At 41.8% G+C, this 26,703-nt stretch overlaps 1 protein-coding gene across 1 annotated transcript; it reads right to left on the bottom strand.

Annotated features, from left to right (window-relative positions):
• Positions 1-301: 301 nt before the first annotated feature.
• Positions 302-26,703, bottom strand: pik3r4 (phosphoinositide-3-kinase, regulatory subunit 4). Its single transcript, XM_083678867.1, has 20 exons — positions 26,543-26,703; positions 25,265-26,034; positions 24,646-24,779; positions 22,413-23,037; positions 22,070-22,204; positions 21,700-21,921; positions 20,880-21,053; positions 20,372-20,517; positions 19,790-19,993; positions 18,584-18,785; positions 16,531-16,628; positions 15,696-15,915; positions 15,156-15,321; positions 11,643-11,807; positions 11,141-11,352; positions 9,963-10,094; positions 7,692-7,792; positions 4,275-4,363; positions 3,852-3,972; positions 302-888 (listed from the first exon to the last, which is right to left on the bottom strand). The coding sequence occupies exons 2-20, from the start codon at positions 25,980-25,982 to the stop codon at positions 718-720; spliced, it is 4,035 nt and encodes a 1,344-aa protein (XP_083534993.1). The 5' UTR covers positions 25,983-26,034; positions 26,543-26,703; the 3' UTR covers positions 302-717.

Consider the following 26,703-nt stretch of genomic DNA (forward strand, 5'->3'; position numbering starts at 1 on the left):
GTTGCCTAATGCACCTTTAAAAGGTCTAATACCATGGCCGGAGGTGGTCCATTGGTCTGGTACCATGGCCTGGGCTGGTCCAGTTGTCTAGCACCATTGCCTAGGGTGACCTAGTGGTCTAACACCATGGCCTGGGGTGGTCCAGTGGTCTGGTACCATGGCCTGGGGTGGTCCAGTGGTCAAGCACCATGGCCTGCAAACATATGCCTGTGTCAAGCTGACAATCCCTTACTTTAATGTCTTTCTCTACTATCTCTATCCAATAAAAAAATACAAAAGAGGAGATGTAACGTTTGTCAAATGGTGCATTTTATTGACACATACAGTAGTAGTAGCTTTTTAACACGTTGACAATAAAAACATTCAAGGTATACAGTTACATTTTCATAGACATTGCTTAATTTTGACTACACTGAATGTTATTATAAAGAAATTGTTAACATCATCATATGTTTATATATATTGAAACAGGATTCCAATTAGGTTTTTTTATATTAATTCATTTTAAAATATATTATGTACAAAAGTCTGCCACTGTTGTATCAGAGGGTGTGTGATGTTGAAGACGAGGGTGTGTGTATATGTAAGTTGTTTTTGTGGACATGAGTGTGTGTGTGTGTTGACAGCGAGGGTGAGTGTGTATGGGAGAGTGTGTGTGTTTATGCAGGATATCTGGCCTGTGAGAGAAGGAAAGAGGGAAGACACAAGAGGTGCCGACTATTTCCAGACCTTGACAATTCCGTCTCTGGATGATGTTACGATGAAGCCTTGGGTGGTCTGGAAGGTGGCGATGTCGGTGATGATGTCATGGTGGCCCACGGGGAGGGACTCGGGGCCCCTGCGTGGGGCGTCCTCCGTCGCCCCGCTCTTCTGCTTGCTGTGGATCTCCTACAGGGAGGGTCAAGGACAACAGGTCATAAATGCAGGCACCACAAAAAGGATACCTCACATCACTGTTTACCACTTACAAGGTCATTCGTGACATCTTGATAGTGTTGGGCTGATATTTGATCAAGTGTTGTGATGTTTGGAGTGTATCATGATATTGTGCTTCTACAGACAATAGACTGTGAAAGTGCTTAAATCTCCAGATATGTGCATAACTACAAGTGCAGTGCCCCAGTGTTTTGCAAGGCAAAGCACACCTAGTGGTGAATAGGGTTGGGCCAGTGGAAGGTTTTAATGACAGCATACGGTATACAAAAATACACAAGGAATACAAGGAATTGTGTAATTCCTGCACCTACACTGTTATTTAGCTATTATACCCAACAAGTGCAGGAGCTGAGGTTTATTAAATAAATAGCATATGCAACACGTGAGCCGTGATCAGTGACACTGTGGAACATTTTTTGCCTGCTACAGTTGCCAGAGAGAGAGAAAAAAAGCTAAAAGCCAGTGAACTTGTGTGAAGTGACCTGTTGACTTGGCATTGGATTTGGTGTAAAAACAGTAAATAACATGCTACTGCTCCATTATGACAAAAAAGTAGGATCCTAGAATTTCCGCGATGCGAGTGTGTGTATGTGTGCATTATGCACCAAGAGCTGCCGTTGTGTGTGTAGCCAGTTAGCGAATGTTAGCAACGTAGATCTTAGTCTTATGTAGGTAAAAAAAAGCTTTTCAAAATGTAATTCAACATTAAACGGCCAAGCACATGACAGAATACTACCTTGATTATTTTTAATGTAAATAGGCCACTAAGTTTAGCTTGTGAACACGCAATAAAAGACCGGAGGTAACTGTTCTTCAGTCTACGTAAATTAATTTAATCTTGTTTAAAGTCAGTGTGTTGCTGGTAACTTTGCTATATTTTGCTGTGGCCATCCTGCCTTAAGCTCTAGGACCTAGTTTCTGTTGAAAGCTACCTGTTTGAAGCCAATTGTCAATCTCCAGTAGAAGGGCCTGAAACTATTCTTCAAGGTATATGCTCACCTTGGACCAGGACGAATACATTTGGGATTGAGTGGTGAAACCTGTCTGGTCGTTAACTGATCGTTAGGTAGGAGGGGCTGCTACCCTGCTAGTCATCAACAATTACAGAATCTGCATTTCTATCGTGACGGTCAAGTTGACAGCTCTTCAACAGCCTCCTGACACAAAGACGAATGAGTCAATCTGTGGAGTCTATCGAGGAAGGCCAAACTACTAAATACAAAGTATTTTTATTCTATTCATTTATTTTTTCACCACTCTGAGTGTATTGAGTGCTACCTAAATCTTGTACTGCCCACAAACCCTCCATCTCTATAACAGCAAATATCACAATGGGCTTTCTCCCCATTCCTGTTATTTCATCCCTCAGGAGGACACATTGACCTTACACCTCCCCTCGCAACCATTCCTATCTAATCTACCCACTATGCTCAACTGACCACGACCTCACTGTCGCGGGACGACTTTGGAACTGCCAGTCAGCGGTCCGGAAAGCAGAGGCTATCTCAGCTAATGCCTGCTTCATGTCTCTCCACTTCCTTACACTCACAGAGACATGGATTATACCGGAAACCACAGCTACTCAGGCAGCCCTCTCTGATGCATACTCCTTTTCTGATTCCCCTAGACTCTCTGGTCGAGGGGGAAGCACAGGACTTCTCATATCACCTAAGTGGTCACATAATGTCCTTCCCCTGTCACACCTCCCCATATCCACCTTCGAATTCCATGCTGTTTCTGTCACCTCCCCTGTCAAACTTCACATTGTCGTTATCTATCGTCCACCAGGTCAGCTTGGCCACTTCTTAGATGAGATGGATGTCCTTCTCAGCTTCTTCCCTTTGGACGGTACACCACTTTCACTACTGGGTGACTTCAACATCCAATCATAGAAGCTTCACTCGTCTGGAGTACATGACCTTCTCTCCTCCTTCGGCCTTACCCTGTCCCACTCTCCTGACTCATAGTGCGGGCAATCAGCTTGACCTTGTCTTCCATCAGATCCTCCCATACCTCCAACTTTACTGTTACCCCTCTTCCAGTTTCTGATTATCATTTTGTATCCTTCTCCTTTACCCTCAAATCCACCCCCTCCCAGTCAGTCTCTACCCACACTGTATCCTCTCGCGCTCCTTGGCTTCCTGAAACCCTGCAAGCTTGTAGGAGCTGAGAGGAAATGGACAAAAAACAGCCTCCCTGATGACCTAAAACCTTATCTCTCTCTCCTCCTCAACTACACCTCATATGCATCAGCTGCTAAAGCTTATTACTACCATTCCAAAATTCAACCCTCTGCCTCTGACCCAAGGAAACTGTTCTCCACATTTTCCTCACTTCTCATCAAGCTCAACCTTAACAAGACTGAGCTGCTCTTCCTCCCGGGGAAAGCCTGCCCTCTCCAAGACTTCTCCATAACAGTAGTGACCTCCACCCAGACAGCCAAGAACCTTGGGGTGATCCTCGACAACCACTTATCCTGTTTGGTGAACATCACAGCGACAGCACGCTCTTGTAAATTCTTTTAAGGTATTAGTGGTGTAGCAGGTATTTTCACTGGAAGGCATACCGGTTTGACAATTCTGATACTGGCACAAGCCTAGTTGTAAAAACATGTATCTTAGTTTCACCAGATTATTTACAAAACCAACCATACAAAGCCATTTTTGCCCACATTAGCCTGTCTTTACCATACTTCAGTAAGAAACTATATTATTGTATATCGTGATATTTTTTTGAGTAATATCGAGAATAAGAACATTTTAATATCACCCAGCCCTACATTGTGTCATCAGCTACAGCTAATGTACAACATGCTTTAAAGTATAAGCATCAGCTTCTGTAGCGTACTTCTATTTGCCATTCACACCCTTTAGTAGTATTTCTGATACTGTTAAAAGAGCAAGCAACATCCATACCTGCACAACCTCAGTGCCCTCGATGATCTTGCGGTTGTAGAGGACTGAGGGACAGTGGAGCGAGTCATTGGCCCCACCAGCTACAATATAGGACCTCTCTGGGTACGCCAGGTCCCAGAATCTATGAAACACACACACACACACACACTATATGAATCTGTCCCATTACTTTTGGTACCCTGAAATAGGGGGACAATGTATAAAAAGCTGAGAATCTCTACTTTAACCTCATAGTAATTGTTTGATTTCAAAAGTTTTGGAGAAAAGAGCCAAAAAAAGAATAAATGCTTCACTGTTCCATTACTTACGCAGGGCACTGTATGTGCCTCCTTTAAAGCAAACACTTAATCTGGCCCTGTCAAAAACATGAACATGAAAGGTTAGGTACAGGGTTGTGGGTTCCAGTAATCGTGGCAAGCATACCTGATTCTCATGTCAGAGCCGGCGGTGAGAAGGAGGGGGTTTCCATCTGCAGGGCTGCAGTAGATCCCATGGACACTGTGTGGAGACGGCTATGGAAAGACAGACAGACAGACATCATCATTATCATCATCATCATACAGAGGTTGGAGAGAAGGAGAGGGTTAACACTTAGGACCAGTCACAGTTTAGCAAGTCTCAAGTCTGAACCTTTGAGTCTAAAAGTAATAATGGTAAAGTGTTAAGTCAAGCCCTACATTCCAGAGCTCTGCGATGTACTTCCTTACGAGCATTGGCAGTTCAAGTGGGTTTCCCAAAACCCTTCATAGCTCATATACTTTATTTACGAGAGCTGTAGACCACCTGTGGAGCAGCTGAAGAGCATCCTTAGGTGAAATTTGCCCTCCCGCTTCAGTTTATAAGTTGACAATGTACCACGCACATACTGTACATTAAAACTAACAAGTTTATATCTCTCCGATGCCCAGAAATAGGTCTTGACAAGCAAAACAAAAACATTTAAAAATGTTCAATAAACATATTGACCTTTTGCAATCCTACATTATGAATTGTGAACTGTAACAATGGCATTTCTTCATCAACATGATTATGATAGGCCATCATATGATATATTTGATCGCCAATATATTTCAAGAACCGGACCAATGTCAGTCTTCTATATATATTAACCTATTATACTTAGGTCAGAATTTGAGTGAACTCACAAATGTGTGAGTGACGAGCTAGTTTGGGAAACACTTGCTAAACTACATTGCTCATTAGCTAAGTCCTTTGTGAAGTGGTTTATGTCACTCAAATAGTTCTGTAGATCAAAAGCTAGGTATTGCTTGTTTCAGGATTTTACCCTGAGTGACGTATTTGGGGGTAATCACATGGTTTTGTAAACTACAAGGAGCTTTATGGAGGAGTGAGGTTACCGTTTCTGAATCAGCTTCTGCCTGGTTTGTTTACAACCCTAAGCATCACGCTAGTGCATACATTGTGTTTACTAATGTGCATCTTAGCTTTTACACGCCTCCGTGGCTGGCTGGGAGCCGCAAAGCACTATGGTCATTGTAGGATTTTATTATACAGACTTACTTCCTGGTCTGATAAAAGGCTATTATCTTGCTTATTTGTGCAAATGTAATGCAATGCCATTTTTAAATTCAGGTCATATTTTTCGTTTTCCTACTAGTACATAGGTCTACATAATAAACTTCACAGATCATGTCAGACACATTTTTTTTGCATTATCATTACTAATAGAAAGACTGTGTTGATAGTACAGCTAAAGTTTGACTGTCTGTGGTTGGCTGAGAATTAGCATTTGCTGAAACTTTTGCTCAGAGGCCAGATTTTCAAACGGCAAGTGTTGAAATAATAGGACAGTGCTGTATTTGACTGATTCTCTGCTTTGACCAACGGAATTGCCAGAAATGTATGTTCATGGTGAAATAAGATAACTTAAACGGGGTGCTGCTCTTTTAGGAGGGGGAAAATTCAAGTAATTCAAGTCTCTCGAGTCATACAGATCAAGTCCAATTTAATCCTTTGTTACCCTGACCCAGTTTCCCTTGCATGAAAAATAAGGACTGCCCAAGGAAATCCCAAATAACACATTTCTGAAATTTCTCATATGTGTAATAAAGAGATGCAGACTCTGAATGTAAGTTTTCATTCTAAATGTAAGTTTTAATTTAGAGTAGCCTTTAATTGATGCTGCCCTTAATATTTTTTATGTGTTGTGTTTTACTGTTTTTCGACTTAGATTTTTTGATGCTGCTCTTAATCTATTTAATCTGTTTTATCTACATATATGTTTTATCTATTTGTAAAGCACTTTGTAACACTGTTTTAAAAAGGTGCTATATAAATAAAGTTGACTATTATTATTATTAAACAAGCAATTCTGGTGACTTTTGACGGGAGAATAACATAGTGGTCAGTGCAAGTGAAAAGCGTAGTATCCAACAGCAGTCACACAATTTAACCAGTAGCTTCAATGACGCACATAGACTTCCACATACTGTCACACACACCATCACAAGAACACGAGATCTGTGTATATATATACACACTTTTTGAGGGATCGTATATATATATATATATATAAAAATAAAAAAGAGACACCCGCAACCACCCTTCCTACGTGCCTGCTACATTCTGTATTTGACTTCTTTTTAACCCCTGTCCATCATACAGTATCATGTATCATAGTTTGCTACAAATGAAGAGGCACAATTCTGGACAATGGCGTAAATCAGTGGGTAGGGCTGCGTGTGACATTCCAAATATAAAGAGGTACTGTATTAAATACATTTGAATAGAATCAGTGGGGGAAGGTGAGCAAATTGTCACGTATTTGGCATTCATTATCATTTCCCATTAGCAAATAAAAGCATGACAATTTATCCAGCCAGTGGAGAGACACAATTCTAATGATCCCACTCCTCTCCTAGAACAGTAAAGTCCTTCATTTAACAAGTTCCGTTAGTTCATAGAAGATTGACATGCAAACATTGACTTTACTGTAGCCTTTAATGTTACATATTTTAGAGAACTGCAGCCGCACCACCCCCTTCTGACATGCCTGGTTGTTATCATTAAAAATGTTGAACGCATGGCGACTGTATTCATTTTCAGTGTTTACATGTCTGTGTGCTTGCTTGATCGTTTATGATTCACAAACAACGGCATGATCATTTATCCAGCACGCTCTCCGCCTTCAAACGATCCTTCAAAAAGTGTGATACAAAATAAATGCATTATTATTATTACATTGTGTGAACGAGAGAAGGCTGCCCTTGCTGAAAATGTGGACGTTTGCACCCTATTACTTTTCTATTCAGTCTCAATCCCACTGAAACCCAGCATCCTTACTCCTGTCTCGCATGAAAATTCCTAACTTCATTTTGTAATCATTCTGTTAAATTATTAAAGCCAATTCATGCTTATTCATGTCAGACTGCGCTAAAACATTTCCTCCTGTTTCTCTACGATGTAAGAGAATGCATGATGCTTGCTTGGGCCTCGTTAAAATAACTTGATATTTAAACCATTTCCATTTCTTCATCTCTGCAATTCATGAGCTGCTAACATAACATTTATTTTGCCAATCTATCCGATAAGGCAATGTTGGTCTTAATGTTGCTCTCAAACATCCTTCTCAGCCCTTGTCCCCACCTTGGCTTTCTGCAGCACTTTACACCTTGTGTCTGCTGCAGCAGTAGCATTGAGGTAGACCACTGTTGCGATGTTGGTGTGCTCGTATTAAATCCCTGCCAACTGTATTGCTCAGAATAAAACAAATATATATCGTATACATACGTTTTAAGTCTCTCTTTCTTTCGGACACACACACACACACACACACACACACACACACACACACACACACACACACACACACACACACACCTGCATCTCTGAGAGAGGGGGTGCTGAGCTGGCCCACAGGGTGAATTTGCGGTCTCCAGTCTCCATGTCCCACATGGACACCTCGTTGTTGCCCTGGACCGCTAGAAAACAAAAACATAAAAACAAGATTGGGTTTTTCCCTCAGAGAAAGACTGAAACAACTGTAAACTAATCATAAAGGCAATATGTTCTAAGTCTTACAACTATATTACTATATAATAATTAGTTGCTGCTTATCTAGAATAACAAATTATAAATACATTTGTCAAACATCAACAATGTAAAATCTAAACATAATTCTGGATGACTCAAATCCTGTGTTTGAGATATATATATATATATACACACTTTACCTCAAACACAGGATTTGAGTCATCCAGAATTATGTTTAGATTTTACCTTCGTAAAGTATTCAGACCCCTTCACTTTTTCCACATTTTGTTGTGTTATAGATGCAACTTTTTTGCCATCAATCTACACACAATACCCCATAATCACAAAGCCAAAACAGGCTTTTAGAAATGTCAGCTAATTAATTACAGGTGAAATACAGAGATACCTCATTTACATAAGAATTCAGAGCCTTTGCTATGAGACTCTTAAAATTAGCTCAAATGCAAAAATGTCATCAACAAGTCACTCATTAAGTAACTTATTAACCCTAACCCTATTTCCGAAGCCATATATTTTAAAATGAATATACAGTAACTCCTAATTTCTAATGTCTAATCACAAACAGTAACAGAGTTTTTCCTAGTTAGGTAACATTGTCACGAAAAATGCAGGGCCCTAATAATGACATACTATAAATGGCATACAGTGCCCTCTGTAAGTGATGGGACAGTGAAGCATTTTTTTCTCTGTTGGCTCTACACTCCAGAAGTTTGGATTTGAAATTAGACAAATATGATGAGGTTAGAGATTCTCAGCTTTGATTTGATGTTTTCTGTACATATTGGTTTTCACCATTCAGAAATTACAAACCTTTTTATGCATAGTCCCCCTATTTCAGGGTAGCCAAAAGTGATGGGACAGATTTATCAAATGTCCAAATGAAGCATTTGGTCAATCCTTTACATGCAATAACTGCCTAAAGTCTGCTACCCATTGACCCCACTAATCACCTGGTATATTCTCTGGTGATGCTCTGCTGGGTCAAGTGGGAGTCCAGCCAACTCCAATTGCTCTGATTTTAGCTGCAGACTATCCCTAGGTAACAACAAACTGCTATGTGATTATTTATTATGAAAATCATCACAATGCAATACAACACTGCTTTATCTTATGCCTACATTTATCTAGAAAACATAGCATGCCGACTGGCCGGGCGTGGTAATAATTAATGTATTTACTGAATATTCAGCCCATGATGCAAACTAATGATGATTTTATAACATCACAATTCCACTTATTACATGGCTATATGCTTGTCATGGGTAGGATTAGAAAACTGAGATCAACACGTTATTGGGTGATGTTAATGAGTGACGACAATGTGACGTTCAGGTCGCACTCTGCTAAAAAATCTGAGACTTTTTCAAGAACTCTGTAGGTATTTTTTAACAAACTGTAAACTGGCCATCCTGTTTTTGTGGCTAGTGGTTTGCACCTTGAGGTGTACCCTCTGTAGTTCTGCTGGTAAAGTATCCTTTGCATGGTAGTCTCTGACACATTAACGCCATTAACTGTCGGACAGTTGTTTTGTGTTTTTTCTTAATCATGATGAGCATTCTTCGGTCATCCACTGTAGAAGTCTTCCTTGACCTACCAGGCTGTTTGCGATTTCTGAGCTCACCAGTGCTTGCTTTCCCTTTAATGATGTTCCAAACAGTTGATTTTGGTAGGTTGAAGGTTTTGGCTATGTTTCTGATATTTCAGCCTCATAATGGCTTCCCTGCCTTTCATTGACACCTCTTTGGTCCTCTTGTTGACAGACACCAATAGCTGACTCCAAAGGAAAATGCAAAGCCTAAAATCAATACTAAACATTAAGAGCTCTCTTATGACTGCACAAATGATGACGGAACACATCCAACGAACCAGAAACACCTGTAAAGCCAAGTGTCCCATAACTTTTGGGTACCTTGAAGTAGGGGGACTATGTATAAAAAGTAATTTCTGAATGGTGAAACCAATATGTACACAAATACCATAAAAGTTTACATTCTCTGCTTTAACTTGTTGTTTTATTTAAAATTCAAACTTTTGGAATGTAGAGCATAAAGAAGATAAAATATGTATATGCACTGTCTGAAGACAGTTTTGAGTCACCTGCAATGACAGAGGATTGGTAGAGCGGGTGCATGAGCAGCCTTCTGATTCGTGCTCGGGCAGGGTGGGAGTGGTTTGAGATGGGGAGCTGGAACCGCATGTCCCAGCAGGCCATAGTGCCGTTGCTTGTACCTGTGTGTATAAGAGCATGTGAACATCAGCCTCCCCATGTATACAGAGTAAGAACCACCTTAAGGCCATAGAGCGTGATTCAAAACAGGATTCATGCGCTCTGATTTTGATAAGTTGTGCGACTTGTATGTCTGAAAGTGTAAGTGCTTAAAAGAACAGGCAATCAAATTGCTAATAGCATATTTACATTAGAACTTCAAACATGGTGCATTGACCAGTTCATGGACAACTTGGGCTTGCTTATATAGAGCGGCTCCTACCTGTTTGCTGAAATGGGTGCAAGAGGGAAGTTTATAACCTGACTTAACCACTTTGACCATGTGCTCAACCGCCTATTCTCAACCCCTGAGAATGGGTGCATATCCACGGATAAAACGTATTTTAATGTTGAATTACAACAGGTGCACATAGGCTTCAGTTCACTTCAACGGAACAGCCTACAATGTTTTTTTTAGCCTCAAGAGGCATACAACACAGCGTAGACTTCGAATGTTGTTTAAAACGAACAGTTCAATCCAACTGAAGAATTAAAAAAAAAAAAGATACATTTATTCCCAATAATTACTTCAAATGGTTATGGACATGATGAAGAGAACGCAACACAAGTGGTCACATGACCAGTTAACACAAGTTAACGTTACGTTATATCTGACTTCAAGAGATATTTCATGGTTAATAATGATTGACAACACTTTGCTCATCCCTGTGTGACAGACAATCGATCATATCGGATCCTAGATTCATTTAGAATACCCAAAATGCTATTTTACCATGCCCTCAAGTTAAGATAAATCGGCTTGAGGAGTTTACGCTCAGGCCAATATCTGAAGCTGATTACTCACTCTATGTCTCGTTAACAATGCATGTGAACATTAGACATTAAATGGGAGAACCTGGTCACGATTATGTCGTGCTGTATTAACAGAACCTTTATCGAGCGCACATCATCACATTAATGCACATGTGAAGAATGAGAATACAGTATCAACAAAATGACCAATTTAACAGTTTCAAAGCAACATATAGCGAACACACACAGACATTACCTAGGCAGAGCCAGCACTGGTGCATGTCCACGGTGAAGGAGGTGATAAGGCCCAACCGGAGGTCATGGCGGAGAGTCCAGGCGTTGGAGTTGGAGCGGAGGTCCCAGCCCACCAGAGAGCCGTTCACTGTGGCGTACGCCAACACAGACTGGGCGCCTGAGTTAAAATGGTGGACGTCCACCACACAGCCGTCGTCCTTCTGATCAAGGAGCCTGAGAGGTGTGGTGTGTGTGTGTGTGTGGTTGGGGGGGGGGGGGGGGGGCATAACAACAACATCATGTCCTGCCCATATATCCCTGGGGTGACTTTGGCTTGCAAATAGATGCATGCAGTACAGCTACATGTAATTGCACCATGAGATCAAACCCCTTGTCACCACACAGTGGCTGTGTGACTTAACACCAGTGTGCTATTCATAAAAGTTTATTTAAGTTTGTGTTGACTGAATAGAACATTAAAAGTTATGTTTTGTTAAAACCGTAAGGGCAGTATCGATACATACCTGGTCTGAAATGGGTTAACTTTGGGTGACTTTGGGGGTTTGTTAGCCTCGATGGCCAGGAGCTGGATGGATCCATTGTCGGAGGCCACAGCCAGGTAATGTGAGCCCTGACAAAAGGTTAGGGTCTTCACATGTCCCCCAATGCGAGAATACGTCAGAACTGACCTGGAATAAAACAGAATGAAAGCAAGTTTGATTTTGGTCTGTCATGCCGAATCCCTAAAGCCACAAAAATGTATCTATTCTAGCAAAACAGTGACCTGCCACTTGTTTTGGTATGCAGCTGGGGAATGGGGCTGGAAAAAAAGCAATATCATCTAAAATTCATAGACAGCATTAGATAAATATATTGGACTATGCATTGTTTGTTTATGTTCTTGTTTTGTTTTTATTTATTTTTTTACAAATAATTAAACGTTATGTTTTTCATTATGGATGAGGCATTTCTAAGTTATATTCTTGAAGGATCATATATATATATATATATATATATATATATATATATATATATATATATATATATATATATATATATATATATATATATATATATAGTAGTGGTCAAAGGTTTGGACACACCTTCACATTCAATGGTTTTTCTTTATTTTTTATTATTTTCTACATTGTAGATTAATACTGAAGACATCAAAACTATGAAAGAACACATATGGAATTATGTAGTAAACTGAAAAGTGTTAAACAAACTAGAATATGTTTTATATTTTAGATTCTTCAAAGTAGCCACCTTTTGCTTTGATGACAGCTTTGCACACTGGCATTCTCTCAATCAGATTCATAGGGTAGTCACCTGGAATGGTTTTCAATTATCAGGTGTGCCTCGTCAAGAGTTAATTTGTGGAATTTCTTGCCTTCTTAATGTGTTTGTGACCATCAGTTGTGTTGTGCAGAGGTAGGGTTGGTACAGAGTTCTATACAGCCCTATTCGACTACTGTTCTAATCCATATTATGGCAAGAACCACTCAACTAAGTAAAGAGAAACGACAGTCCATCATTACTGTAAGACATGAAGGTCAGTCAATCCCAAACATTTCAAGAACTTTGAATGTATCCTCAAGTGCAGTCACGAAAACCATCACGCAACGCTATGATGAAACTGGCTCTCATGAGGACCGCCCCAGGAAAGGAAGACCAAGAGTTACCTCTGCTGCAGAGGATAAATTCATTAGAGTTACCAGCCTCAGAAACCACAAATTAACAGCACCTCAGATTAGAGCCCACATAAATGCTTCACAGAGTTCAAGTAGCAGACACATCAACATCAACTGTTCAGAGGAGACTGCGTGAATCAGGCCTTCATGGTTGAATTGCTGCAAAGAAGCCACTACTGAGGAAGAACAAGAAGAAGAAGAGAATTGCTTGGGCCAAGAAAAAACAAGGAATGGACATTAGACCAGTGGAAATCTGTACTTTGGTCTGATGAGTCCAAATTTGAGATTTTTGGTTCCACCCGCCATGTCTTGTCCTGTGAGACGCAGAAAGGGTGAGTGGATGGTTTCTACATGTGTGGTTCCCATCGTGATGGAGGAGGAGGTGTGATGGTGTGGGGATGCTTTGCTGGTGACACTGTTGGTGAATTATTAAAAATTCAAGGCACACTTAACCAGCATGGCTACCACAGCATTCTGCAGCGACATGCCATCCCATCTGGTTTGCACTTAGTGGGACCACCATTTGTTTTTCAACAGAACAATGACCCCAAATACACATCCAGGCTATGTAAGGGCTATTTGACCAAGAAGGAGAGTGATAGATTACTGCGTCAGAGGACCTGGCCTCCACAATCACCCGACCTAAACCCAACTGAGATGGTTTGGGATGAGTTGGACCGCAGAGTGAAGGCAAAGCAGCCAACAAGTGCTCAGCACCTCTGGGAACTCCTTCAAAACTGTTGGAAAACCATTCCAGGTGACTACCTCATGGAGCTGATTGAGAGAATGCCAAGAGTGTGCAAAGCTGTCATCAAAGCAAAAGGTGGCTACTTTGAAGAATCTAAAATATAAAACATATTCTGGTTTGTTTAACACTTTTTTGTTTACTACATAATTCCATATGTGTTCCTTCATAGTTTTGATGTCTTCAATATGAATCTACAATGTAGAAAATAATACAAATAAAGAATAACCATTGAATGAGAATGTGTCCAAACTTTTGACTGGTACTGCACATATATGGTCCCCTGCATAAGTAATTAATATAATTTTATTTGATGGTATTTGTGTAATAGTTTCACCATTCAGAAATTACAACACTTTGGAAGCATTTTCATGACTAACATCTTTTTTGATAGCCAACATCTCCAAGTCATGTCATGAGGTGCAATTATCACCTGCCCCCCCCGAGCGCAAATGGTCCATTGAAACTAGCCTCACCCTAGCTTTACACTCATCATGGTGAATCGAAACTGACCTTACAGTTATGAATGGCTTACTAATTTCAACCATAATGACTATTAGCAACATAGACAGACAGACAATACCTGATCAATACACAATTACATGTGAATACAAGCCCGCGTAGAGCGCACCCAACCTACGAAGAATAGACACATAACCTTCATCACACCCGTATTTCGAAATGCAGGCTTATTGTTTTACTCGAGCCACAACACAGTTTTGCTGTCAGTCGATTAAGACCTTGTTTTCAATGAACATCGTTTTGATACCATTTATCATATTACTAGAAGCAAGGATTTGTCTGTAGACTTTACTGATGCATTTGTGTTTTATTTATTTTTTAACTTTTTTTGACTGGTGTAGACCTGGTATAGACCTTCTTGCATACATGTTAAATTATATTTCATTACATGTCATTATATGCTTCAGATTTGTGTCATTTTTGACTTGTTATCAAGCAGTGGTACTTCACATTTGATCGCTGGTTGAAATATTTCTTTACGGTTTTATTTACACAAAATGAAACACTTACTGCTCCTAGTTGCATATAGTTTCAGTTTCTAATTGTACCTTATTCAATGTACAAAAAAAAATAGATTAAATATAGCTGTTTTTTTACAGTCTGTACAATAATACCAATTATGTCTGTCAATATGTTATATTCAATATGTAAGCTCTAAAAACAAAACAATAAAATATGTAAGCTCTTTAAAATACACAATACTCAAATTATTCTTAAGTCTCTACTAAACACAACCAGTGCATAATTTATTGCATGGTATTGATCTAATGTATATGTCATCTAATCAATGATTACACTATTACACTAATGTCAACAAATGGACTAAGTCTCCGGACCTCACTCTGGGTACTTGGTAAGTAATGAGGGGCCGGGGCTTCTAGTGTTAACGGCCTGATAACAGTACCCCTGCGGAGGCTGATGGAAGGAGAAATCGGAGGACGGGCTCAGTGTAATGCATGGGAATGGTATCAGTTTGATACCATTCATCATTCCATCCATGCATTACAATGAGCCCGTCCTCCAATTTCTACCTCTACCAGCCTCCCCAGTATGTGTTCCTGTTCACAGTACAGTACCTGGTGGTGGTGGTTTTGCCCTCCATCTTCTGGCTATCCCAAACCTTGACAGTACCATCATTGGAGCCCGTGGCAAAGATGGAGTGCTCATCTGAGACACGGATTCGGTTAACGGCAGACTTATGCTCATGGAGATGGGCCACTAGGAGACCCTTAGGGTGCCACCCTGAAGCAAAAAACATAGAAATACATTGCCTCAAACAAAGGAGTGTTGAGAAGCCCTGATTGAAGTCAAAGTACCTCTAGGGATTGTTGCTGTGCTTTGACCAAATTTTAACTTAGATTGGCTCACTAAATTTAAAAAAGGAAGGGGATTTTAAATGAGAAAGAAACACTGTTGTGGTGCATAAAACAATTGCTATTATTGTTATACAATAGTTACTATTATAAAAGAGGGGGGTGGTACTGAAATCAACCTTTGTATGGATGGCTGAGGTAACTATTCACAAGAATATCCTCATTTGTACAAGTGCTTTTTCACCACAGTTTCGTCTGCCTAGTTATTTCCCACAAGTTAATTTCAACCTGGCACTACTTTACCTGGCGGTGGTGGCCTGCTCTCCCACTCTGCGCTCTCCATCATCTGCTTGGCCATGCGCTCAGCGCTGCACTGCTCCCTCTTCTGCTGCACCAGCTGCTGAAGCTCCGCCTTGCAGGTGTTGAGGCGGCGCTGGTAGGTGGAGGCTCCACCCAGAGACTGCGCCACAGGGATGGTAGTGGGCACAGTGGTCTTCCTAGCCTGGCCCATCCCTTCAGCCACCTGAGGGGAGATGGAAGGGGGAGAGACAATATACAGCACACAAGAGGGATTGAGTGAGACACCCATTTTAAAACAATCCCATGTTTAATCGATAAATCAACCAATCAATCATTAAGGTGAAACATCTGTATATTCATCAACAAACCCTCCGGGACCAGGGTTGGTGACTACTAGGGGTGTGAAGATGTACGCGAGTGGACTCATAATCGATTAGGAAAAATCCCTACTCAAAAAAACAAACAGGCTTGTGTGGCGCTAGTCTGACCTGGTGAAATCCAAGTGTTTTCTTTTCTCCTCAGCTGTGAGAGAGCACAAGAGGGAAGGGCTGGTGCACACGCTCGCTCGCTCACACACACACACTCACAGAGCACTGCGCTGGAGGAGTGAGACCTGTTCATTTCCTATTTGCTCTTTCAATTTAAATCATGGATTATGAAATTGGTGAAGTGACTGAATCCTGTTTTTTTTTTGCCAAGATAAGCACCAGTCACCTGCGTAAACATTTGGTAGCTTTCTAGCATTTGCTAGCTTTCCACATCCCTTTTCACATCCCTAGTGACTACTGCAGGAAAAGTCCCCGTCTCCCCCAACCATTTTAAAGATGTTGTGGCCTACCATGGATGGCTGCGGCACTGTGGTCACTGGCTCCTGAGAGCCGAACATGCTTTTCCACTCTTCGTTCATGTTGGAGTCCTGTTTTGTGTGTTTCCGTGCTGAGAGGTGAATAAATTACAAATTTAGTTTCTGTTTTGACCAATGAAATAGGTTATTTGTTATCCATCTATCAATCTAAAAGTAATATTATCAACATATTATCAATTGTTGTATGTTTCATTCATTATCATTCAAACTGAGACTCAACAAGCAAAGAACATAATCATAAACATTTAATAATCTACAAACATTTGTTTAGAAGCAAATATGTGGATTCCTAAGAATTTGGTAAAGACAGTGAAAGCAGTGTCAGAGTATTTCCATGTTCCTTAAAATAAATGGCTAAAGATGGCAGAGTTTAACATTGAGTATGGCTATGCATCGAGAAAAACCCATCGAGAGGCATACAGCACAGTGAAAAGCTTGGGGTCTGTTCAATTGGATAGCCATCCAGAGGAATATGCCATGAAAGAGGGACTACCATTTCTAACCTCTGTAACAAGCAAGAACATACTAGGCCTAATAGGACACTATAGGCTTTAAATCAGCAATCCGCTGTTGCGAATTGGCTGGCCCACCAACACCATGTTTTCCACATTGTTGTGTGGTGGGTAGGACACCCCGTTAGCAACTGCAGATCACAGCTTCAAAGGAGCAAAGCCTTCAATAGTACCCTACAAAGTTGCACTTTGGGTGAATTCAGTGAAAACCTCACAATATTTTCATGTCAGGGTTTCATGCCATATGAAATCATTCACCTGCGTACCTAACCCATTTTGATTTCAACAGATTTCCATGAATGTTTAAGAGAAACAATCTTAGACAGCCTTGATTGGACCTCACTTGCTAAGATGAGTTGGAGGTGGCCAATGTAGGTGTGTTTAGGACCCCTACAGCTATCAATGCTCCAGTGAAAAAGAATCATAGGTTGATAGCATGATTGATTTCGTATGGAAGGTCTTTTCTTTTTCTTTTTTTAAAGTGCACCTTAATCCAGAGACTTTTTAAGACAACCAAACTCCAGGACTCTAAGCTATCAGGACATGTTTTGGGTGAGTAATTAAATCAGTCACCAGCCGTCCAACACTCCATTAGGACACTCCCATGCGATTGTAACATACCAGCTGCAACACAAAGTCAATAGTAGCAAACGAGTTATGTGGCAGACATAACTATTCAACAGAGGGACCCCACAAAGACAAGGGTATTCATTCTGAAATAGCTATATTGTTATTAGTAACAGAGTAGTATTATTATTGCACTCAGATGGATTACATTTTACTTATTGTGTAACTTCTTGAATTCTAGGAATGCCACAGCAAAAGGGTGTATATCTATCCAAACAGGTCTTCTCAGGTTTTTATTTTTGATACAAAAAATATGCAGAATATGTATTTAATTTTGAAAATGTCCAGTAAAATGTGTTGATCAGTGAAGAAAATCCTAATTTTATGTATTTAAATTTCAGGCTCTAAGGTTATAATATGGGAAAATTACTTTAATAAAAATACTTTTGCAAGGCACTGTGTAGGAAATGTTACCAATCGAAAAGTTTATATATTCAATTTAATAAGGCTAAGTGGTGTACATATATGGGGGGAAATTATGTTTGAATGGGATGGGATTATTTGTTATTTCAACCGCCATGCTAATTATAACAAATTAAACCACATCAGCAGTATACCAGATGCTGTGGCGATGAAGTCTGCAATCAAAAATAAAGAAAAGTCATTCATCTTAACCATGAGAACACATGCATTGATAACTGCATGGCTTCAATTTGATCCAGATACAAACAAACCACACAAACTCACTCAGAATGTTAACGCTGTTGTTGCACATATGCATTTCAGATAGCCCCAATTCAATATTCTGCATACAGAGCACCCATAAGGACATGGATAACCTACCTAATCCTTTCAAATCTACACGATTCATAAGGCAATAAGATTGGGAACCTCTCCAAACTATAACTGTAGTGCATTTTGTGACCATCAGGTGGAGCTGCACCTACCTCTCTTGTCGTCGGCCTCCTGCTTGGGTTTGACCAGGTCCACCTGACGGCCCATGATGCCCAGCATTGCCAGGTCGATGACCCCGCTCTGTGCCACCTCGCCCAGGTGGCTCTGGTCGCCCATGTTGGCTTTGGCCTTGTTGGACTTGAGCATGAAGTCCTTCAGCGCCAGCAGCTTGTCCTCCTCCGCCTCAGTCATCCCCTACATGGAACACTTTACTGTTCTGTCCACAACTTACTGGAAGACATGGGCTACACTTAACTGACCACAACTTACTTTGTATCTGCTAAGAATTTACCACTTAAAACACAAGTCGCAGACTTGCAGACAGGATAACTTGCGGTTGTAGAGGTGGCCCCCAAATGTAACACTTAACCCGATAGCAAGCCTATCATCATTATAATAATTAATGTGAGCCGCACTGACAAGACGAGCGGTTAAGCACATTCGCATTAGAAAGTCACCCCCAAGTGTAGATCTCAACACAACATTCTTTAGATGTAAATGTCATAACCCACATCATAAAATGTTTCATAAACACATTTAGTGGTTTTGCTCAGGCTTAATTTCCGCTAATTTAATATATTTCAAGAACATGGGCAACACGTGCAAGTTATCAAGGGGGTAGTGCACCTGAGTTAGGAGTTTATTTGTTGACACCTCACTCTCCTATTTTTAAAATTGATTTCACCCTTATTTTACCAGGTAAACTGACTGAGAACATACTCTCATTTGTAGTAATCTCGTTGAGACCAGGCTTTAGTAACTAACTTAACAGAAATGGTGCATAAATCCACAAAAGGGACACTGTTGGCTGCTAATAAATTGGTCAACTTTATAGCCAGTAAAAACAAGCTCACAAGACAAACTGTTAATCAAAAAAGTGAACCGTCAATTGCGAGCGTTATCCCCAGTCAATCCTATAGTCTGCTGGCTTGAGAAATTGTGATAAGCATAAAATCTACTTCTTGCTTTTTTGGAGCATTTCAATTGTATCAATTAAAGTATGTAACCTAATATTTACCCAGAAATAATTTGATATGGAAATCAATGTCACTTTAGTGGGCCTTTAATAACTCGGGAGTCACAACCTCAGTTTAATATCTCGTAAAGTCAGTGCCCATTCATTGCCCTGGGGCATTGAGGCCCGACAGAGTATTTGCCCTTTTTTTCACCTAAATACACCAGTGGTTTTGTCCTCTGACCTGAGAGAGAAGCTTCTTGAGCAGCTGGGCAATAGCGGGGTCCTCCGGAATAGGACACTCTGGTATTGAACCGTTGCGCTTCCTCTGCCGTAGCAGTAGGTGGCGAAAGAGGCTGCCTATATCTTTGGAGCGTAGTGAGTAGTCAAAGATGGAGCGGCTCACAGGCTCCTTCAGGACGCTTAGCAGGACGATCTCTTTATCAATCTGGGGAAAACAAACCACACGTCCTGCCATAATACAAAAATCCATGGGATTCTGCCATGGGGTTCTTTCCGATGTGTAACCACTAACCTAGTGGATACCTCACATATAAATGTTACACCACACCACAGACTTATTCAACAAAAAACTGTGACTAAGACTCAGGACAAGGCAAAACAATTTAGTGACTATCGATCAACAAAAGTTGCAAAGTATGAATGGACATAAAAGTGTTCTTGATGCGTTCATAACAAATCCAAGGTCCAAACTAGGATATATATCATTGGGTGTTGGTTCCCATTTAATGAAGATAGCTGTGGTACAGCAGAACAATATGCAATGTGTGTGGGAAAACACATGACGATGACAAGCTGGTCTTACCTGTATGATAGGCTGGGTGATGAAAGGGTTCAGGTGAGGCATCAGCTTGCAATAGACGTCTGCGATGTTGAGGTGCTGGGCCACCACGGTAATGAAGCCAACGGCCCCGTAGCGGATCCACAGGTTAGGGTGGCACAGGAACGGGGCTAGGGGAGGTTAGGGTTGAGAACCAGAAATAATCATAGAAGACCCCATACTAATAGTACAACCAAACACCAAAACAAATAGCCAAACTAAGAGTTGGATGACTCTCAATGTCACCTAACCCTGAGCTATGACTGCATTTTTAAGGGTGACACACGTGGACAAAAAGCAGTTTTGTATCAAGAAATTAAATATTGAGGCCACGACAACTCAAGCATCTTTCTTTCTCTCCCTTATACTATCTGTTTCAAAACCTTCCACCACCCTCTTCTCCCGTTCCCTCTAACCCTCCACTGCTTCCTCCTTCTCTCCCCTCCCTCTCCATCCCCATCCCCCCACCTCTCTCTCTCTCCCTCTCTCATACCGATGTCGCTGACAAACTCGTAGATGTGCGGCTTCTGCAGAAGGCCCAGCTGGCACATACAGGTGAGGGCGTTGAGGGCCTTGTAGATAACAAACTCCTCAGCGTCACTCAGGCCCTGCTGCAGGAGAGGCTTCAGGATGGACGAGCTCTGCCAGCCCACGTACGCCGCCACGCCTAGAGGGGAGGGAGAGAGGGAGGGATTGGAGGATGAATATACCACAATATGTCTTCCTGTGATTAATTGGTTAACTGCATCTTTATTTGATGCATTTGCATATTCAAGTATTTTTGTATTGTTTGCATGTATGTTCTGTGTACCGGTCTTTATTTGTGTGCATGTGTGTCTTTGGGAGTTTGTGTTTTTGTGTTAACTACCATGACTTTGTGTGTGTTAACATCCTAACCCTTCAATGTTTGCAGAAAAGAAAGAATTGGACAGGTAGTTAAAAGATGGAAGAAGCTTTCATAAGGCCATTGGGGTGTTAGATAAAGTCAGAAGCTTCCAGAAGGATATTGGCTGCTGAGACTGTGGTTGACACGCTCCTTACCCAAGATGCAGCATACAAGAATCTGCATGTTGCTTATTATGTAGTGTAATGATTAGAAATATTGGTGATGTGTTTAGTCTCCTGAGTGTGCAAAATAAAATGACTATAGTGTACTTTTGTCAATGTGAAAACAGAATTGCCTGCCTGTTTTGTTTCCGATTAACTTTCAAATGTTTCCAATATTACAAAATACATACAAATGAAGTTGAAAATTTGAATGGAACCACCTGATAGCAGGTTTCACATTATATTGACGGTGGGGAAAGCCTTACCCACGATGCTATCGAAGAAGGCGCCCCGCAGATGCCAGTCGTTCTTGTCGTTGAGGAAGGTGATCATGTGCGATAGCAGCACGTCGTTGGCCTTCTGCCGGCCAAAGAACACACACAGTCTGGTGATCCCATTCTCCATCAGCGACTGCTTCACAATGTTCTCAGAGTCGCTGAGCAGCGTCACCACCTTCTGCTGCACCATCTCATGGAGGGCCTGCAGTTCTGAGAGAAGAGAACTCAGTCAACGGATCTACTGTCGCTGACCAACACAACAATACATTGGGTAGTTGGATAATTGGTAGGCAGCCAAATATTAAAGGAAATAGTGCATATGCTAAACATGACTGTGAGAGGGGGTCCTTGAGATTACCTGAGTCATAGTTTTCGTTAGGGTGAAGGGTCTCTTCAGTGTCCTCTCCGTTGAGGTCGTGCTCCATGTTCAGGTTATTCTCCTGAACAAGCTCTAAAAACCGCAACGCTGTCTCAGCCAGGTGGGCTATGTTCTCTACATGAAAAAGAGGGGGGACGGGGGGGGATGGGGAGAAGGAGAGAGAGAGAGAGGGATGATTACCATGGAAAAGGCTAAGCAATTTCTCATTTTCTGAAAAATCCTGTAGCACCTCTTTAAACTTGAATGGAGTCATAACTTTATCAGGCGTACTGTATCTGTGCAACAATAGCCTAGAGACAAGGGCAATTCTCTCCCAAATCACCTGCGTACGCCAGCCTGACGATGGTGGCGTCGTCCTGGGCCAGGTGGGCGATTCCAGGCAGGATGTACTCGGGGTAGATGTTGACGTCATTGCGGGGCACCTCCTTCACTAGCGCCAGCACCTTGGCCAGGGTGCGCACGGCCTGGGCCCGGACGCGCGGCACGGTGTCGTTGCAGAAGTGCAGCAGGTAGGGCGTGATGCGGTCCAACAGGATCTCCACGCTCAGCCTCCCGGCCAGGTGAAGCACCAGTTCTAGCGCCGCCAGTTTGGAGTCGCAGGAGCGCAGCGTCTGCAGGCAGGAGGTGATGACTGACACCAGCACCACCAGGCCCTGCTCCTCCCTGGCGCTTACAGTGCTGGAGCCCGACTCCTGGGCCGCTTTCTCCAGCTTCTCCGAGGAGGAGCCTCCCACTCCACCACGAAGGTTATGGAGAATGTTGTCCAAGTCCTTGCGGATGACCAGCACGCGCTCGTCGGCCGACTGAAAGGTCTCTTTGGCAAACTGGGCCATGTAGGGCTGCAGGAAGGTGTAGAAGATGTCGGGGAAAGCATTTCCCCTCTGCTGCTTCAGATACTCCTCCGCAGTCAGTCGCTTCTCTGGCTCACGCTGCACCATCTGGGCCACCTGAGAGGTGCACAGTACAGTTTATTGCAAGTTACCAGGTTTCAAGAACTTTGATTGCTAATACAGTGCCCTGTGTAAGTAATGGGACAGTGAAGCATGTTTTCTTTTTCTACACTCCAAAAGTTTGGATTAAAAATAAAAAAATATTGTGAGGTTAAAGTAGAGATTCTCAGCTTTTAATTCATATTTGATGGCATTTGCATACATGTTGGTTTCACTATTCAGAAATGACAACACGTTTTATGCATAGTCCCCCTATTTCTGGGTACACAAAGATAATGGGACAATTGGCTTGACAGGGGTTTTTGGTTACTCAGGTGTGTTCTGTCACATCATTTGTGCAGTCATAAGAGACCTGCAATGTCTATTATTGATTCTAGGCTTTGCGTTTGTCTGTTATTGGTGTCTGTCAACCTGAAGACAAAAGAGGTGCCAAGGAGGCCTTTATTAGGCTGAAAAATCTGATCAGAAACATAGCCAAACCTTAGGCTTGCCAACATCAACAGTTTGGAATATCATTAAAAAGCAAAAAAAGCACTGAGCTCAGCAATTGCAAACTGGCTGGTAGGCCAAGGCAGACTTCTACAGTGGATGACCAAAGAATGCTCACCATAATTAACAATCATGTTGTCTGCTCAAGTACAAGCAAATGCCTCCAAATTCATTGGATGGCACTTCATCATACAGTAAGACAAATACCCAAAACATACTGTTATAGCAACTAGGGAGTTTTTCAGCGCCAGAAAGTGTAAAGTTCTTCACTGGACAAGTCATTCTTCAGTCAATTTAACATGCATGTCATTTTCTGATGAGAAGACCTTTGGAAAAAATACATCAAAACAAACCACAGCTGAAGATGGCTGCAGTCCAGGCCTGGTAGAGCATCACCAGGGAAGACACCCAGCGTCTGTTGGGGTCAATCGGTTGCAGACTTCAGGCAGTTATTGCATGCAAAGGATTGTCCACTAAATACTAAACCTAAGTGCTTAATTTGGACATTTGATAAATCTGTCAGATCACTTTTGGGTACCCTGAAGCAGGGGGACTATGCATAAAAAGTGTTTCTGAATGGTGAAATGTACACAAATACCATCAAATAAAAGCTGAGAATCTCTACTTGAACCTCATAGTCATTGATTTCAAATCCAAACCTTTTTGAGTGTAGAGTAAAAAGATGAGAAAATGCTTCACTGTCCCATTACTTACGCAGCACACAGTATACAGGGCACTTGAGAGTAAAATGGGTCCCTGAAAGTGGATCTCATTTGACAGAAACAGGAACACCGCTCTAAGCCCGGAAGTAAAAATCTTATGGATTTTGTTATGTTAAGGGATTTTGTGGTTTAAAAAATGTGAAAATACAAGACAAATACAATCAAAATCATGGTCAACTATAAGCAACTAAACATCTGAAATGTGTTGTAGAAACAACTTTATGATAATTCATTACATCATACCGTAGTTGCTTGATTGTCTTTAATGTACAGTAAGCCCCCTGAGAATCAATGCCAGAAACGTATTGAGTCTCATGGTGAATATGTAAGTATTTCACAAGATCACAAGTAAATTCTTAATTTTCCATTGTTAAAATAAAATATTGACTATTACCAGCTCTCTGATACTTTGGTCCTCAATTTTCATGAGAACTTGCTCTGGCTGAAAGTGCCCTTTGCGATAAGCCAGCAACTGGGAAAGATCAAAGAGCGGGACTCCCTCTGAGAAGAGTTCTGCGATCACACAACCTGAAACATAACAAACAGAGACACGAGGTTCAGGCAGGAAAATCACAATGTGGTTACAGCTGTTGGCCAGATGACATGTGATTGGTCCTCTTAACTGACCACACACCAATCATACATTGCCAAACAATGTATAATTGGTCTTGATATGATGACTCGCTAATAAGTATAATTAGTCCTAGGTTTTTTATTGATTTACTAGAATGAAATCTTGAACCCACATCTAACCCTCTGAGGATAAGAATGTCCACCCCTGCTTTGGGGTTGGTTTCCCAGACACAGATTATGCCTATTCCTAGACTGAAATGCATTTTCAATGGTAAATTTTAATATAATATTGTTATTTTGTCCAGGACTTGTCTTAATCTGTGTCCAGTAAAATGGCCCTTGATGTTTGGGGCCCTTTCAGCCCAGCCTGAGAAAGACTTCAAAGGGAAACACTGTCTTTGGCCCATGCCTTTCTATCAGAACACATTTTTGAAAGGTACCTGCTGAGAAGATATCCATGGCCTGTTTCAGCTCCCCCCTGGTTCTCTGGCTGTTGCTGGTGAGGTCCACCAGAGGAGTGTTTTGGTCGCTCTCTGTGGCAAACATGCTCCCGTCTACAAACCTCTCTGGAGCGATGTAGCACGTCCTGCGTCGGGACGTGTCAAAGAAGTAGTTGAAGTCAGCTGGGTTGTCCTCTGGCAGGTAGGTGGGCTTAAAGCTGGCGAAGTCGGTAAGCAGCACCCAGTTCCAGCTTGTCACCATCACATTCTCCGTCTTGATGTCACCGTGACGCACGCCTGACTTGTGCGCCTGGTCCACGGCCGTGAGGATCTGGAAGGCCAGCCAGCGCTTCTCCACACCGTTGAGGAAGGGACGCGTGCTGATGCGGTCGTACAGGTTGTCCCGCACGTACTGGCGGAAGAGGATGGCCGCCTTCTCTGTGAGCGAGGCCTTCTGGAAGGGCAGGCAGTTCTGGCAGGAGTGCAGTCGGATCTTCAGCTCCTCCAGCTCCTGTTTATAGCTGGTGAGGGGCAGGGAGGGGTCCTGGATGGCAAAGACCTTCACCACCACCAGGCCTTCTTTGTGCTTGGCGCGGGCCACCTTGAAGAAGCGGGTGCTGCCCAGGCTCTTGTCATATTCGTGATCGTGGATGTCGGAGAAGTAGCTGTCAACAGACAGTATCTGGGAGGGGGCGATCCCTGCCAGCTGATTCCCCATGGCTCCAGTGCACTTGACCAATGGCCTGGATTTGTCTGTGTCGTTATTATTCCTAACCAAAAGTATTCACAATTGAATCCTCAACTCATACAATTACTGCAAGTGTGTATAATTGGCTGCCTAAGAGATGTGCCAATAACAAGATAATTTAACGTTAGATACTAGGCTATATGTTCTAAATAGAGTTACCACATTGTATCAACTGGGCAATAAAATCGACTACGTAGGCTAAATCATGTGCACAGTTTTCTGATGTAGGCAAGCATTAAGAAGACAACAATGATTAACTAGCCGCGGGGCAATCACATAGATAGGCTATGTACAACATATTGCTTTCATGGCGCAAGAGCTTGTGTTGTGAACATGTTTAAAATGGTGTGTCACCTGACTGTAGCAAGCTCTGTCATGTCATGCCTGTCATGTCAAACTCTTAGTTTAGTGGTGAAGGCAATATGATGCCCATGACCAGTTAGTAGTTTCCATGTGTAAAGAAAAGGAAAATAATGCACAAACGAATACACAAGTTAGTCGGTTGCTTTGCTGATCAATACAGTACTTACAAGTCGCACACAAAATTCACGTGACGTTAAGGTTGATAAAAGTGCAGTAGTCAGGGTATTGTTGACCAGCTACTGTACTGTGGTGCTAAACAACCACTGACTCATCCTCACGCCTATGCATCCTTAAATTATACAAATTATGCCGATTACTCTGTAGCCGA

Source organism: Argentina silus, assembly GCF_951799395.1.
Source record: "Argentina silus genome assembly, chromosome: 10".
Taxonomy (NCBI): domain Eukaryota; kingdom Metazoa; phylum Chordata; class Actinopteri; order Argentiniformes; family Argentinidae; genus Argentina; species Argentina silus.

Coding starts and splice junctions, on each gene's coding strand:
- pik3r4 (XM_083678867.1), bottom strand. CDS start 25,982: ATGGGGAATCAGCTGGCAGGGATCGCCCCCTCCCAGATACTGTCTGTT. Junction 21,922..22,069: donor TAACGAAAACTATGACTCAG/GTAATCTCAAGG, acceptor CTCTTCTCTCAG/AACTGCAGGCCCTCCATGAG. Junction 7,793..9,962: donor CCAATCCTCTGTCATTGCAG/GTGACTCAAAAC, acceptor TTTGTTTTCTAG/CGGTCCAGGGCAACAACGAG.